At 31.8% G+C, this 17,923-nt stretch overlaps 1 protein-coding gene across 2 annotated transcripts; it reads left to right on the forward strand.

Annotated features, from left to right (window-relative positions):
* The first annotated feature begins 10 nt into the window (after positions 1-10).
* On the forward strand, positions 11-15,977 carry LOC148627380 (phosphatidylinositol-3,5-bisphosphate 3-phosphatase MTMR14-like). 2 transcript variants are annotated; one of them, XM_088572040.1, is made up of 18 exons: positions 11-220; positions 787-843; positions 1,785-1,891; positions 2,234-2,342; positions 2,627-2,702; positions 3,920-4,085; positions 5,361-5,434; positions 6,208-6,278; positions 6,657-6,734; positions 6,967-7,030; positions 7,427-7,589; positions 8,834-8,870; positions 9,475-9,542; positions 10,790-10,866; positions 11,855-11,987; positions 13,461-13,619; positions 15,068-15,175; positions 15,725-15,977. In XM_088572040.1, exons 1-18 carry the CDS (start codon positions 119-121, stop codon positions 15,909-15,911), a joined length of 1,836 nt encoding a protein of 611 aa, XP_088428166.1. In that variant the 5' UTR covers positions 11-118; the 3' UTR covers positions 15,912-15,977. The 2 variants fall into 2 exon arrangements, with proteins under 2 accessions (XP_088428166.1, XP_088428175.1); XM_088572049.1 differs by lacking the exon at positions 13,461-13,619.
* Positions 15,978-17,923: the final 1,946 nt, after the last annotated feature.

Here is a 17,923-nt window from a genome sequence, read left to right on the forward strand (position 1 = left end):
TCCTTGTTTCATTTCCGTGAACTATTGACCCTTAAAAGTAAACATGGACGTCCACGAAAACAACAGTCATGAATTTTAGTGTTTTGGTTGAAATACTTGATTTAAATCTATTTTAGCAATGACATCAGCATCTTCTGAATCGGTTTCGAAAGAAGATATTCATGAGCTGTTAGAGCATAGCGTGAAAAATACACATAAAGTTAAAGATGGAGACATCAAGGTTAGACATCAACTGAATCTGTCAATCACTTGAATCAGGATGCAAAACGTTTCATATTGTACTCCATATACCATTGCCAAACCACTCAGAACATGTTGAATTTATTTTAATTTACATAAAATTGTGTTAATTATATTGTTTGTGTCGTGCAACACAGAGATTTTTTACAGTAGCTACTAGTTTGCTATGTCACCAGATGCAATATTTTATTGTTTTGATTAATTGCCCCCATTAGAGCAAACTCCCGATTAATCGATTATGTCTCAGCATCTAGAAGTAGACAAGACTATTTGCTCAGCAGTTGCATACACTAAATGTGCCTGTTGACCCTCCCACAATAGGGGATAGAATCCCACAAAGTTAATGAAAAATTATCTCCCACATAAAAATGAAAGATTTGTGGGCGGTTCTCAGTTAAAATTGTGTTCTTATAACATTTTTTAGGTCTAAAAAGGTCAAGCGAATCAAACTTTTCAGTTTGAAAAAAAAAACATATGGAATTTGAATTAAAAAAAATTACCTGCAGTCCTGCATACTATTCATACATTGTGTGTATTGTTTTTCAGGGTGATTTTATTATGGAGAAATGCCTGATGCTGTTTGCAAAAGATTATAAATATTCTGTAAGTAAAAAGCCAAAATGTTACCTCCAGAAGTATTTGGTATTCCAATTCCAAAAACCTTGTGTTCTGATATTCGAGATGCATGTGTAGCTGTGGATAAATGCAGTTTTGATACAGGATGAAGAGTGTAACAGGAAATACATTGTAGTTGTTTAATAAATGTTTGCTACATATTCAAAATATATATACACTGTTTATATGGAATTTAAAGTTGGGTCCATGGCTGATTAACTGTATTTAATTATTTACACCAAAAACTATTGTCATGTCTAATTTGATGCTTCTTTCATTAAACCCACATTTATGCTAATACATGTATATTGCATTAATGTGAAGGTGTTTTTCAAATGGACTGATTCAGAAATTGCTTGGCATTCTATGTGATTGCTGTTGGTCATGATGTTCCTGACTTGTGAAGACATATTTTAGGAGTATGCTTTGATGGCTCACTATTGTTTACCAGGACAGAAGTTGAATTTCTGAATTGGTCCAATGATCAGTTATGTTACTGCTTGGAGTTATTTATATATAAAAACTTATTCAATAACTTTATTTTAATTGGATAAGCAGGAACTGAACACTTCCAGTTTTATGATACTGGGAAAGTAATTTAATATTCATGAGCTAGATTAAAGACTTCCCTTGAACTTCTTAATACAACAGATTCAGTTGAAGTTGTTAACCTACATGTTGTATTTATTGGGCTATAAAGTCATTCAAAAAGTTATCAACCTTATTAAGCTCCTTTTTAGATACGAAATGGTCACACAATACATCACGGAAACATTAACACAATTCACAGTATTCATTTGTGCCTGGTACTATGAAAACTAATACTACATGTAGATTATCAGATTCACTATATTCATTTAACAGAAGCAAAACTCAATGTGAAATAGAGTTGACAATATACATTATTTATTTTATTTTTGTCTTTGCAGGTGATAACTAACTTCAGTGGTGAATTATGTGGACATTATCCTTCCAAAATTATTCTGCTTGAATATCAGTTGACAGAAAATGGCCAAATGCATGATAACTTTCATGGGTAAATATATCTGTAAATGATGTTTAAATGTTTTTTTTCTAATATCTACGAGAAAAAAGGAAACAGTCAATGAAATGCTGACAAAGTAAAATCTACAACATTTTCCACTTTTTTATTCCTTTTTTTAATTTTATTTGAAGAATGGATAAAGATTTTTGGATCAGTTATCTGTATGTACTTTGTATAATTCTTTAGATACTCAAAACATTGCCTTTCAGGCGTCTTTTGTAAAATCTAAAGTGCCATTTTGACTCAGCTTTCGACTGCCATTGATTTTACCTCAGTAATGTGTAAAATACATTTTGTGTACAAAATGCATGTACTCCTAAATGTACATTTCAGAGTGGAAAGTGTCTATGACATTTCACAGATGAGAGAATTAATTAAGCAAGCCAGATATGCTCGCTGTAGATCTAGATTTGCTGTACCTGTTATAATGTATGAGGGGAAGGTATGACTATTCTTTCTTAACAATTATACAATCAGGGCTAATCAGGGCTGTGTCTGAGTGAATGTTGATATGTATTATTGATGGTAACATATTACAACACAGTAAATTGTACAAGTAAATGAGTCCAGGCCTTAAAAATCATAAATGTTAAAGAATAGACATTTGTATAGCTATAAAGTAAACCGTACCTATTTTGATGGCCTCTGATCTAAAACAGTCATGCTAGGTTGAAATTTATGAAGATGTGCAACAGTTTTTTGTATTTTGTTTTTCTTTGTTCACAGCACATATGCAGGTCAGCTACTTTGGCAAGTGGTGCAGAAATGTATGGTAGATCTGGTTTAGATTTCTTCTTCTCTGGTGAGTTTAATAAAGATACCATTTGTTATTACTATTATGGTCTGAATTAAAAGTTGGTGAATAGGTTAGGAAGAAAACATTTTTTTGAAAAGATTGGAGCATTTTAAGATCCACATCTACGGTACATTAAAAAACTATAAAACTTGTAAATTGTAGAGTTATTCAAGTACTGTAAACATTATAATTTTCGCTATTTTCGCATTTGAAAGAAAAGAATACATGTGAACTGTACTCTATGTAGCACTAATCATTTTTTGAAGCTGTGAAAGATTGATACCTGCCTTTATGTTTAGAGCAGTCCAAAAATTTGTAACCGTAATTAGCTTCCATGAGTTTTTGCTAATAATAGACTTTATGTTTACATTCCGTCCCTCCATCCATATGTCTTTCAGTCTGACAAATCATTTTCAGCACTTTTTTTTTGGTGTGGGGGGGGCATGTTTGCAGATATTCATTCGATATTTGATTACAGTAATTACATGGTACTTTACTGTTATAGTTCAAGTTTGAATTTTGCACCTGATTGTTTCTTTTTTGTCCTCGTACTTTGAAAATTAATGCAAATTCATGTACTTAGTTTACTTACCCTTCCATGTCATGCTTGCCAACAATCATTTCATATTTGGTACATTGCTTTTACATAACAAGTTTCAGATTATGTTCAACTTCTGTACAATTTGTTATAAATTTTTTGCTGAGTTTAACATTACCCTTGCACTTAAGGAGGTAGACCTAGAGTACGGGACAAAACTCTTAAAAATCATTGGAACGTTTGTATTCAACATTTTACATCAATCTTATGTAAGCATCTAATTAACTTGGATTTATTTATTCTGCTTCAAATGAAAGCTTGAGAGGCTTTGGTGAAATTGAGTATGATGCAAACATATCACTGAGCAATGTCCCTTACCCTAGGTCTACCTCTTCAGTTTTCCACGCTTTTTTGTTATGCTTGCAGATGTTTATTTGATATATTGCTTTATCATGACAAGATTGGTTTTAGTTTTTTCTTTGTAATTAATTCTGAGGAATTCCAGTTATCTTGTTCACTAATTGTCTGAGAACTAGGTCTATACTTTCCTAATTTTCAGTCATAAAGTTTGCATTATATTCTCATTAACAGATTTTTCTGCTGGTAAGGACCATGTAATGTTATGCACCACTCTCAGAATGTTTTTTAAGTATTTGTTTTCATTTACTACATATTGCATTAACAGGTCCTGAAGCCAGCCTTGGTTCCATGTCAAGTCCAGAAGAGGAAGAACCAGAATTACAAATGTTTGACAGACTCAGAGGACAAGATAAAAAATTATTAAAGAATCTGTCTGTAAAATTTATTTGTGATCTCATGGTGGAGAAGAAGAAAGTAAAATTTGGAATGAAGTAAGGTTAACTTTTAACTTTTGGTTTCAGTCTCTGTATTTACACGCCCTTCTTGCTAGACAGGATGTGGTATGGTATACTGGTGTCTGTCCATCCTTCAAACTTCACATATTAACTTGAAAATCCTTCCACCAAATTCTGTGAGTAAGTTGTTTACATGTATATTAATGTGAGCTTCCTTGTGGTTTTTATTAATATCTGATTTTTTGCTTTAAGTAATGGGACTTTATTTGTACAAAAAAGGGGTGATTTTCTGTTTTCAGAATATAACTCAAAAACATAATTGCACAATAACTTGAAAATGCTTCAGGCAGTTTCATGAAACTTTGTTGAATTGTCTTTTGTTGTTGTTTTTTTTTAATGAATATAAGTTCTTTTGATTTTTATATCTTTTGTGTCAAATATTTAATCAAATCAGGGCTGTATCAAGTTTGGAACTTGTGTCCTTATTTGCCCATTTGGTCATGTGCTCCCGAAGCATTTTATTTTACTTTACTTTTTCATGGGAAGACAGTACATTGTGTAACTTATCTGTCTAAAATTGATACTGCAGAAGTTTGATCCCTTGGATTATATAATCAGAATGTCATGTTGTTTAATCTATGAAATAGTATTCATTTCTTTTTATAAATTAATTTTCTGATTTAAATGATGAAATATAAAATCTCTCTCCGCAGACAGTTAAATATTGGTCTATACAGATAAACCAGTGAGAATTTTTTATTTTAACTTTCTAGACAGTAAAAGACAGATATTCTTCTAATAGGTAAATTGCAGAGATAACCAAGGGCATAAGAGTTCATTGTGTCTGTCTAAGTTGTTATTATAAGTGTCATGTATATTAAGAGTGTGTTCATCACAAACACAGGGAGTGGATGGCACAGTACAATTAAGTTACATTTTTTAATTTGTCACCCAATAGAGATCACAAACTCATGTTTTCTATAAAAAATGAGTATTTGTTTTTTATTGAAATGGTAAGAATGTTAGTTAAAACACTAAAATCTTTAAAATAAATAGAAAAACTCTTTGATCTGGTGAAATTGATTTTTTAGGGAACTTTGAAAATATATTCTGAGTCTCCAACTTTTGAAACACTGTATCACTGTTTTTTCTGACATCATAATGAGTTTAACATTACATCAGAAGAAAAACACTGGCGTGGTAAACTTTTCTCATAAAGATTTGGATGGTTTCTTAAATAGAAGGTCTCTTCAAGTAAATGTGATTGGTGTAATACATGATTGAAAAACATGCTTGACTTTGTTATTTCAGTATCACTTCCTCAGAAAAAGTAGACAAAGAAAACAGATATGCAGATTTCCAAATATTAACCATGCCATATCCAGGTACTATTGAAGTAGTGATATTATCCTTAACATGAAAGTTTAAAACCTTATGTTTCTACTCGAAAGTTGATCAACCACTATATACTCTGTCAATTTTAAATCTTTATGAGTAGGTTGCGAAATCATGCATGTACTCAGCTATGGTTAAATTATTGGTATGTCTCTAGATGCTTTTGTAATGTTTAATTTAATGGTACTATCAGTGATCCGTTTGGGAGGTCATTTTTGGCCATAGTTTCTTTACTTTCCAAACAGCCCTCTTATTTGGTTCAAGGGGTTAACAAGTTCTTCAAAGTAAAAATTCAGACTTAGTTATGATTCAGTCCCTCTTCCCTAAATTTTTTTAATGGCACTTCTCCTTTTGATCTCAGAGTAATATAGCTCATTTTGCTTTCTACCTTGAGAGTTCCTTTTACTGTATCAATCTTCTATTTTTTGCATATTGTATCAGTCTTCTGTTTTATCTTACATTGGCAGTGGTTTGAATTTACTTTAAGAGTGCTTGAGAGGTCCTGGACTTTTTGCATTCTAAATGAAAGGTCCACCAGAAGGAACAGAAAGGTCTTTAATAAGAATAAAATGAAAGTATAGGAGGTCTGGAACCTAGGTAAATGAAATATCAGTGGTCTAGCATCAGAAACTGAGGGTCTAGGACCTCAGACCAGCTCTAATTTGAACCCCTTATTAGAGATACTTATCCAACCATGAAGTGAGCTATTTTCCTGGCTTAATTAAACATAAATCAAAATTAACAATCACTTGTACCATTTCAGGCTGTGAGTTTTTTAAGGAATGGAAAGACAACAGTTATACAGGTGAAACCATGATGTTTGATTGGAACCAGGTAGATATTAGTGATGTCCTGCAGGTCACTTATGTCTCAATTTTTTTCTGTTGATGTCAGCCATGTTTAGCAATGCAAATAGGAATTAAAATACTCAAATTATTTTTAATTCATTTCATTTAAAAAGAGTAAAATAGTTTAATAGTGAATTTTTTTAAATATTGATTTGTATTTCAATGTTTCCTTTTTTCATTTCTGAGTTAATGGACCTATAACACATTAAGAAGGCAGGTGTTGTTTTAAATTATACCGGTAATACTTTTTTGACACTAAAGTCCTTTTTTAGAAAAAAAAGCTGCAGTTTGATTGCAAATAATAAATAGCAATAGTTGGCTTTTTCTACATGAAGTTGACTAGTAACGAGAAATTTTTTTGCAGGATTTTGTTGATGCTGTGTTTGACATACCAAATGACCCATTAGTAACACAATTAGGAATTGATTGGAGAAAATATCGGGTAAATATTCCAAAAAATATAAACTTTGTTTTTCTACTATTAATAATATAAATATTTGTGTTGCTTCTGATAGCAATGTAGCTGTTAATCAGATTACATACTTATATTTAGAAAATTGTAGCCATGTCCATGCATTTTTGTACTAAGATGTGTCTTATATGGAACTGTGTGGCATATATGTGAAGTAGTTCCCTTTTACTATCTTAAATAAATTTCTTTACATATATTTCAGAATTGGGACATTATGCAGTTAACACAGAATTATATGTTGATGCTCTTACACCTTTTAAAAGAAGGTAGATGATATTGATTGTTTATCTATTATTTTTATTTAAAACAAAATGTATATCTTCATAACAATGTAAGAATGTTTTTTTTTTTAGAAATACAATCACACAGCCAATAAGTCAGTAATGAATAAGCTTTGATTTTGTTGTTAGAATATAAATCTTTAATGAGAAAAGCAAGAACACACTACCGTAGATATGATGTAAAACGAGTTCACTAGTTTTGTTTACATGTAAGTTGTCAAAGAAGCATTTGTGTAATATCCTTGTAGGAGTGGAATTTAATTATTGATCTCAAAAGATAGCCAATAAAATTGTTTGAGCAAAAAAATGTCTTCAAAAACTAAAAAAAAAACAAATATTGAAAACAGGGATCTTTACACTTGCAGTTGTTTTTTTTTTCAGGTGATAGCGGTTTATTAATACATTGTATTTCTGGTTGGGACAGAACTCCAATGTTTGTGTCACTGTTACGTCTTTCATTGTGGGCTGACGGGATGGCCCATGCTACTTTAACCCCCACAGAAATTTTATACCTCACATTAGCATATGATTGGTATTTATTTGGGTAAGTTTTTTCTTGAATTATAACACTTTTCTTAAAATTTTTATTGCATATTATATGTTGGGTTAAGGGCCACTATAAGAAATTCAATATAATTTATTTTATTAACATATAAAGTTTCTATAAATGAATCATCAGAACAATGAGAACAATAATTTTACAGTTTTAACAGTTTTTCAAATCACTGTCATAATTATTTTGTAACTAAGTTGCCCTTAACTTTAGTATATTTTCAAGTGAAAAACAGGATTTTAAAAGCAAAAAGCATAAACCATTCTTGTTATACTTATTTGAAATTTCAAGTTCTTGGACTGCAAAAGATATGAATGTATCTTCACTCCTGATTAACATGAAGGAAGGTAATTTGTGGAAGTTAATTATGTTTTTTTTTTTTCAGAGATAAGATAAAAAAATAGCAGTTCATTATCTTGTGAATTTATAGTATTAATAATGTGTTACTGATTCTTGGGTTGATATGATGCTATGTTATCTTCCATCAAGTTTTTCCTTTGATAATTTACCATGAACATATGTCCAGCTAACTTGCCGGACTAAATGTTGCAAATTTTGAAGTATATGTGCCTGACCTCTCATGATCCATATGTATTTAATGTTTTAATGATATAAAAGTGTAAAAGGGCTTTTCCAGGAAAGAATGCCCTGGAGGTTTAGAACGTGAAAGGATAAAATTGGTACTACCAATAATAATAATTTAATTACATTATAGTATTTTGACTGTGCTGTTATTAAAGAATGAACCCTACTACTTATCAAAAATAATACAGTTTTAACCCTCCTGGTTACTCTTTCTGGTTACTCTTTCCTGGAAAAGCCCTCTAGAATTAAAGGTGTGTTAAAGATTACAGTTATCTTTTTATACATTCTTGATTAAAATTATTGGTTCTAAGACCAATTTTTGGACATTTTTATTCTTTAAAGAAAGGTAACATAAGTGACCAAAATATTTCAATGTAAGAAAATGCATTATCGAACAAAAATCAAAATAATTCAGTGCTGTCATGAATGTATACCCTATTAACCTTAGTACTGGTATTTACATCCATAGATTTATCCCTGTGCTTCTGCTCCGTATTAAATTAAGATAACATTGTCCAGCCCACAGTTAAATGTGTACACTGAATAAAATATTGTTTAAACTAAATGTGTACAAATGTATTACTGCTATTCATTATTTCTTTAATAGGACATTGCTTAGCCTTAGATTATATTAATTACATACTTTTCAGGCACAATTTACCGGATAGGGTCCATAAAGGAGAAGAGGTGAATTTAAATAAATTTTGTAGTATATTTCATTATTTTAAAACAATTTCAGTATTAAATTAGGTCTGAATAGACATAATTTTCTCTGAGATTTGTTTTGGGTTGATCAGCATATACAACTATGAGCAATAAAAGTTCATATAATTAATAAAAAGTAAAGAAAAGACAAACACAGCAAAAAATGAACGAACAGAGCAGTTCACTTAGAGTGTAACCTTCCTCTGTCTTTCTAGTAATATACTTAAGATTCTCATTTTATGATAAAAAAACAAGTACACATGTAGTTCAACTGTGAAAAATAATTGTCCCCACTGTGATGTTAAGAAGTATTTTCTGTCTGTGTGTGTCTATCAGTCACAGGTATTCTTTGGAAGTAACCCCTCAGATACTGGCTATCTGATTTTTAGAGATGGTTTGATACCATTGATCATATCACACCATCATATTATATGAAGTTTTACAAGTGGGACTTAAACAATTTAATGATTTTTTAAGCCAATTGCTTTTTGAGGTCATTCTTTAATCCGCAAGCATTTGATTATATCAGAGAAGAGGTGAGTTTTGTCAAAGTTTTTTCATACGAAACAATTTTCTTTCTTTGCAGATTTTATTCTTTTGCTTTAATTTTCTGAGTCATATTGCATCAGATGATTTTTCTGCTGTGAAAAAGAAGTAAGTATACATGTAGTTTCATAGAAATTGCATAACTTTTATATTATATGCTGTAGAATGGATGCAAGTTTTAGTTTTTTGGCCTTGGCTGAGTCAATTCTTGTATTTTAAAGATGGTAGTTACTTCTTCTCTGTGAAACATATGTAGTGTGACTATTTGGTTGACTAGGAGTCAGAATAATATGAAGAGTGGAGTAACGGGCCAAACTGAGGGTTGTTGCTTCTATGTGCTAGAGCTATTAAAATACAATTTCTAGGCAGGGTCTGTTTGATTGATCAAATGAATGTTTAATACCACAAAAAAAATTCAAAGCACAACTATCTACCTATTACAAAATGGCCCTGATATGGTGGTACCTTTCTGCCAACTATCAATAATCATGGATTCATTTATCCCATTACTTTTCATGTATAGAATAAACTTGATTGATCTATTCATAAACTACAATCCTACTCTAAATTTCAAAATAAGCTCTTGTGTGAGGTACCTAGTTTATACAAAACAAAGCCTTTTTACTATTCACAAGGAACCCATAAATTCAATATCTATTAACTCAACTTTTATGTTCAGCTTCATTCCTAAATGTGGACTTTTTCAAAGTAAAGATTATATCAAGTCCACAGTGCAGATGTGGGGCACTGAGTGAAAATGTTTATTTCGTGGAATGTCCAATCTACCCTGAGATCCAAGCAACTCTTTTACAAACTTTAGCCAAATTAAAACTACCGATAGAAATTAAATGTTCATTACCTAACTAGCGGTGAGGAGAGTCCATCCAGTGAAACCAATATAACTATCTTTGATGAGGTATTAAGATATATCGAAATGCTACTGTTGTTGAGTCCAAAATGCATGCCTCGTTTTTCTACTTTTATTGTAGTTTTTGTGTTGTATGCAAATGTTCTTTAGAAATGATTGTTCAATTGTTGCATTCTTCTGTGCTTATGTTGAAGTTGTGACAAATTGTATTGAAATGGAGAAGACCACATAAGTTGGAAAAACTTGTGTCCAAACCCCATTTGTTCTTTGAGCAAATAGAAATCAATGCAACATATAAAAATAGATATTTCTTGTGAAGTAATTCTTGTGATTAATCACCTTTCCTTTCTGCTAAGATATGTAAAAATCTGCATAAAAATTAAGATAATGGCCTTTGTTTTTACTTTCTGTTCACTTAATTTTAGTTACATTTCGTGTTCTTTTTGTTGACTGTAGATCATTTTGTAAAATTTTGCTATATTTTCAGAGAAAGAAAAAGAAGTAGCAGTTCAAGAAATGTGTCTAGAAACAATTCAGAGTGCAATATTGAAGGTGTTTTACTAGGTAAACTACTGCACTGATTAGTCTATTAATGGTATTCATCCATGGCCACAAACCAAGGTTAGGGGTAAAAAGGAATCACCATATACTTGTACTTGTCTCCATTCATTTGTCTATCGGTACATTTCATATAACTGCTTAAGGACGTTTGAAGAATTTTTATTAGAAATCTTGGCATTATATGAAAATACATAAAGGAATATATTTTTTGTCAGACGGCTCCACAGGAAGATAACTAAACTTCAGAGTTTAACATTTAACATCCTTTGAAGCAGGTATTCTCATTGTGATCTTGCTTAAGGTATTTCTAGTTGAATTCCATTTCTTTTTCCTTATTTTTAGGCAAACCTAGTGATCTCTTTGCCTGTCTGTTGCTTACACAACAGTATAAAGAATGTTGTCAAAATTGAATTGCATTACATCACACAGGTGTTCATTAAATATAATTTCTACAAACTCTTTTATGGTAGTTTAAAACCTTGCACTAAAGTACCGGTATATCTGACATCATCAAGGCAAAAATATAAACAGTGTTAAACTACCATGTCTGTGTAAGGCAATTTCAAAAAAATAAGATGAAGCAAGTTGTTTGTCTTTCAATTTAACATTTAAAAAGGAGCATTAAAATCAAAATTAACTCTTAGTTTCCCTCTTCAATTAAAACGATTTTCTGGGGAGAAATGATTGGACAGAAGCAAACTGTTATTTCAGGCTTGAAATCTCAACAATACCAGCACATCATTGCTTCACTTTGAATAGATAAGAGCCCAATCTGTCAATGATGAACCAAATTTGCTGTTCATTGTTTTTTGGTTTTTTTTTCAAAAATCTCAAAGTATGCCTGTATCATTTTTTGTGGGTAAATTTTGGAATCAAATGTGAAATTCGATTGAAAAAATCAATATCAGAAATGAAAATGACAAGAACAGATGTTGATGAATTATCCTCTGTAATCTCATTAGAGTTGAGTAACTGATTTGTTCACTTGTAGATAATGATCCACGAAGGCTGAGTTATCGAGGTAGCAACACAAGCATAAGCAGTGTGGGAAGTAGTAGTGTAGATGGTGCTCCTACCTGTTTTACAACTAACGAGTCAGATGATGATTCTGTTAAAACCAATGGGTTTGTATTGTTCAGAATGATGTGATTTTAATGAAATGTTTGATGTATATTTTTATCTTTTTTTATTGCTAGATAGATGCTTTGAGTTGTTTCCTTAAACTTGTGGAATGCTGTAAATCACTTCCTGTAAATTTTGTCTGGAAATTGAATTAATATATTGTTTTCTTTAAATAACTGAGAGACTATGTTAGCAAAACCAAGATCTATACATGTATCTTTTGTCAGGTAGATAATGCGTAAGATCACATTTTTAGATGACGACAAACAGTTCTGGTCGCATAATGGTATCAGGCTGTAGTTGTCATCAGGTATCTGTACACAATTTGGTTTTCAGACAGTTACATGTACTTTGGTTTAAGTGTATGGAATTTTATTAAATTAAACCATAAGATGTCATGCCATGAAAGATAACTTGGACTGATTCTAGGGGTTGTGTCACAAAGCTCTTAGAATTGAGGGGGCCAAAAAGTGGTCAGCAACAAACATTTTCATAATGTCCATACAGTAACTTGACTCTAAATGAATAGATCTCTTTCAAATTGTACCACAATGTGTCGTACCACGAAATGTAGGCATGGGCTGATTTTGGGGGTTATGACTTAAAGCACTTGAAAATTAAGTGTCAAAAACTGCCTTTCTAATGATGTCCAGACAGTAACATATTGTAAGTGAATTGATCTTTTGAAATTGTACTACAAAGTGCCATATCTCCAAAGGATGGCTGGGATTGATTTTGGAGTTGCAACTGACCATCTATGAATAAGGGGCCAAAAAGGGGCCACTTTGACTCTGGTCGAATTCTTATCCTTTTTAAAATATTTTGTCCCAGTCAAAATTAAGAGTTGTATAAAGCTTGGTGTGTCCATACATGCCCTCACTGTTCAGGGTTACACCTTTGCAGTCATATCAAGCTGCACCAATTTATTATTTCTATTGCAAAACATATTGAATGAAGCAAATGTATTTTTAACATGTAATGAAAACCTTATGTTAATAATGATTTCTTTTTTTTTTTGCTGAGAACATGCCATTGCAAGTCTTGATTTAGCACAATTAAGATTTGAGAAATTTATGAAATTTAAAATACAACAAAATACTGTTGTCAAAATACTCCAATATAGCTACTATAAAAAAAAAACTCAAATTAAATTTATCAAAGAACTAAAAATTTCTCAAATTTGAGCGAAGATGTAATGCTTGACTTATAACTATTTTCTGAATGCCTGTATTGCTTGTGTTTTACAATGGAAATTTTGCTTTGCTGTTTTAGCCACAATTCCTAGTGTTTTGAAACAAACAAGATATAATAAATCTCTTGGTATCAAATCTAAATACTCTTTTTCTCCTGGCTACATTGCAACAGTTTTCAAATGGGTTTTCTTTTTACAACTCAACTTTAATGGAAATGTTTGATTCTGTGACTTAGAAGCATACTTTCCACTGTTACTAATATCAGCTATTGTTTTTGTATAGGAATTCAAGCATGGTTATAGGACCCCAAACCAGACATAAAATACCTGTAGAAAGTCCTATTCATTTTAACATCAGTCATTACAACACATTATCCTCAAGTCCTATGGCAGTACCAAATAATCTCAGAAAATGTTCTACAGGGTCTCCAGTCTGTGGAAGGTGGGTTACGTTATCATCACTTACACAGTATAACACATGGCCATTAGGCTGTTACAGCAAGAAATATAGTTTACTCCAGCGAATAGAGTTGATCTTCTCTTGAAAAAATGACAATCACCTGATGAACATCCTTAGTTAGTTAGGTGGACAATGGACAAAAGGTATAAACTTTCTGTCAAACTTTTTAAACTAACTTTGAAATGACACAAGTGAACAATCATAAATCTCCCAGTTAATTATCCTGTTCACTACCTAAGACCTTTCATCAGGTTATGGTCATTTAATCAAAGGAAGAAACTAAGTTTCTTGTTGTAAAGGGGGAATGTGAGCAGTAGGTGACATGGAGATGAAAACTATCTCTGTGCAAATCATCTGTATGGTCCATATCATTGCCCAAGTTTTTGACCTTGTCAAATGACCTTCATATTTTTGTAAATGGTAATTTGTGACATACCTTTACATGTTATTGACTATTGCATACCAAATATCCAGTTCATGAAGGCTTTGATATTATAAAACAGACAAAATATTTAGCACTCTGGCATAGGATATACAGGTGTTACCTAAATTATTGACCTTCACTTCTGGCTTACAGGTTTGATGGAGATAATTGTAGCACACGTACAAATGGTGGTACATATTCATGCTATGTTTCATCCCTCTACTATGATGGGTTTCTAAGTTACACAGAGACTTCAGTATGGGCAGACAGACAGAGAAATAACTAAAGAGCATCTGTCACATAGTGGGGCCATCATTAAATGAAACAACATTCTAAAAGTTTGCTAGTCTCTGCATAAGGGTTATGCCAGAACTTCCTTTACTATATTCTAAAGATAACTTGGAAGGCAACCAAAAATGTTTGTTCAGTCCATTAATTTATTTGGTTTTGTTGTTAATCTAGTCAGCAAAATGTTTGACTTGTAGGTAGAGATTATAGTTTTGACCAAGATCATGATAAAGCATGGCCTCGACATCATCCTCATTTCTTAGTTGTTTTCAATTTTGTTTCTGATTCTTGAGTGACATTTATTTTGAATTACTGCTTTTACATGGCATAAATATGGCTTAACTGAATATTAATAGTTCCCAGCACTTGGCACGAAGGATTTTTAACTCTTATAATATTTTACTATGAATTAATATACCCTTAGATTGCCAATACAGCTTTGCCTTCGGCTTGCTTTTTCCACACAAGAACTTTTGTTTTATCACGCTTTTAAACTGCAATAAATTGCAGGAGAAAATGAAGATCTACGTGCAAATTACTTTTGTAGTGATACTAAAAGCAAGAATTTTGTGACTATAATGGTGAGAATGCTTTGTAAATAGTCAATCAATATCAGCTTGGGAGTTTTTAAAAACTCTTGCTATACTGTTCAATTTATATTGACAATAATATACCCTTACTAACTTGTTACTTAACAGAGGCATTTTTCTGATTCCAGTTGGCAAGTTGTCTCTAGCACTGGAAGTCTTAGAGGACTGGTCTCCTCAAATGACTCACCTTTTTCTGATAGCAACAGTAGTGGTCATGGTTCCAGTAGACCAAGCTCGTATGTAATTTAAGAAAGGAACTTTATATATCTTGAAATAATGAAAGCTTTTTCTCATTTTTGAGACTTGATTATTCATGTTTTTAGCCACGCGAGATTTCTTTCCTTTCATATCACACCCACTGGAGAGAAAAATTATGCTATGTTTGTGATGCCACATTAAAAGGTTTTATGAGGTCTGGTTTGTTTATAAAGGCTTTTCTACAAGCAGGGTGTTCTGCATTTGGCATACTTATCACAAAAAAAATTGAACACAACCAGAAAATACATGACTAGAAAATCTCAGAGCTTTGTTAGAGGACTTGAAATCTTACCCTAAGGTGTCATAGATTTGTCTTGCATTAGCAGCTGTTGGATTCTTAATGTCCTCCTGTTTGTTAGATGGGATAAACTGGTAGTGTCTGTCCTGAATGCTTGCAATAAAGTGTACCCTATATTTCTTTCTAGATTAAAAAAAAATTTTGACACTGCTATTAAACGTATGTTAATAAAAAATGTAGAAATATGTTGTAAACAACCTTCTTTCTAAATATTAATTTTTGTTTCTAGGTGTCAAGAAGCTACAGAAGTTTTATTACCAGAGAGCCAGCGCTGGAACAAATTAGACTCTGTTCGCAGAATATTTCATAATGCATACACAAACAAAATTATTGCCTCAAATGGAAGAAAAGGAGGCATCTCAAATTTTCTGGACCAATTTGCTGAAAAAGTTGGTTTCAGATCAACAAAAACTTGAAATCTTGTGAAATAATCCAGAGAAAACCATGTGATAAATTGTATGAATATAAATCTTATGATGTTACTATGCTTTTTATTTTCCCCTCCTCATGGTGTATACCAAACTTCTATTTACATCAGGCCTATGTTAAATGAGGGAAGTTATAAAAAGCCTCTTTGCCTGAAGATCTCATTTGACTAATTTAAACTACTAATAAACCACAATTCTGATTTGCAAAAATGTCATTTTAGATCTCCTTTAGCATCTTGAGGTTGTATGATGGTACATTCTATTTTTTTCATACTTCTAAGTTCTACACATTCCATTATGCTTATCCAAGATTGCTTTAAAATTTAAGCTATCCTTAAAAAAATATTGTTTTGTTGTGTATTGAGTTACAATTTTAAATGTGAGTAAGTAACATGTAATTAGATGATTTTTTTTTCGCAAAAATGCAAAAAGTGAAGCCAATGTGCTAAAAAAAATTGTCATGGAAAGGATGACCAAAATTTTAGTAGGTAGGTTTTAGATTTGTAGGTAGATAAACAGCAAACCATCAGTTTTTTCAAGGTCAGCTTTAGAAATGGTCACCTATCTTAGAACTAAAAAAAACAGGAAGAGGAACTTGTTTCATGGCTCAATACTGTTGTGTTCTATCTGCTAATTTACATTGAGCCAAAAAAAAAATCAGATTTATAAACCCTTATACCTTTGATGAAAAGTCCATAAGCAAGCAATACAGGTGTTTTAAGGCAGGATGATGGATTTTAACAGCTCCAGGTAATATCAAAATACTTCAATAAAAAAGCTCTTTGAAAGTGTAAATGTTAATAATCTTTTTCTATATAAATTCTGTCCTTATTGTTGTATTCTTCACTTAAGAATTTCTCTTACTTGAACCATACGCCGACTGCTGCCCTGTAACATCTTTAACCAACATTTTATTTACTTATTAAGTCCTTTGGAAAACCTTGATATTCAAGATAAGCAGACATTGATGAAGGTTACAGGGTCTGTGAATTGTTTTTCAGGGATGCTTTGTTTCACCCTTATGAAGAATTAAATTGAAACTAACAAGATCAGTTAATATAGATGTGTACCTGCTATTCAGATTTTACTTAAATTAAACTTGAGGCTTCTCCATGTATTTTTCAATGTAATCATATATGGGGTACATAGTACATGTACTATTTTTGCAAATAAAACCTTTCCTATTTACAAGCATACTTATAATTTCACTGTCAGTATCATATACCTGCTGGTACATCTAATGGCAGATTCAGAGAGGAGGTATTGGACTATTATTGTTGATTTAACCCCCCAATTAGCAAAAAGGCACGAATCTAGATACATTCAGCTCATTCAGGGACTATAAAGTCCCTAGATGATCAGATTAAGCATTGACCTGGAATTTGATGTTGGACAGAATTTTTCTTTATGCAATTGCAAATTTTTTATTTCTATTTCGGCAGCAACCAATATCACTTTTTCTATTAAAAAATCTGCCTGCTACAGATCCTGAACTGATCTGCGCAACGATTTGACGGATCATGGACCACTGACTGATTGATCACTGATAGAATCGATAACCGATGACCAGTGACTGATATTATCGCTGTTTTTTTTTATGTAAAATGACAGATAATGTATTAAGAATAACACAAATGTAATATATAAGTATTAAATGATGTTTAAATCTACTGCATTATTGTAATATGTGTAAAATTGACGATAAAACAATGGAATCTGTAAAATATATTGAGTGCATGCTCTGTGCGCATGTGATGCTATCAGTGGTTTAATAGATCGGCTTGACGGATCGATGACTGATCTGAAACTGACCAGTGATACGTGACCAGTTACAATTTATGTTGCACGGACCAGCCCTGGAACTGTTAATAATGGGGAAATTTAGAAGCATTATTTTCATTTTTTGATAGACAAGTATTTTCCCCAAAACGGGACATTTTTTATAAAAAGATCCCAGACCCCCTTTGCTAATACTTGACAATGGTAGGTGTCTAAATGAA

Source organism: Perna viridis, chromosome 1 (genome assembly GCF_037379345.1).
Source record: "Perna viridis isolate PV_CMFRI_1.1 ecotype Kerala chromosome 1, ASM3737934v1, whole genome shotgun sequence".
Classification (NCBI taxonomy): Eukaryota; Metazoa; Mollusca; class Bivalvia; order Mytilida; family Mytilidae; genus Perna; species Perna viridis.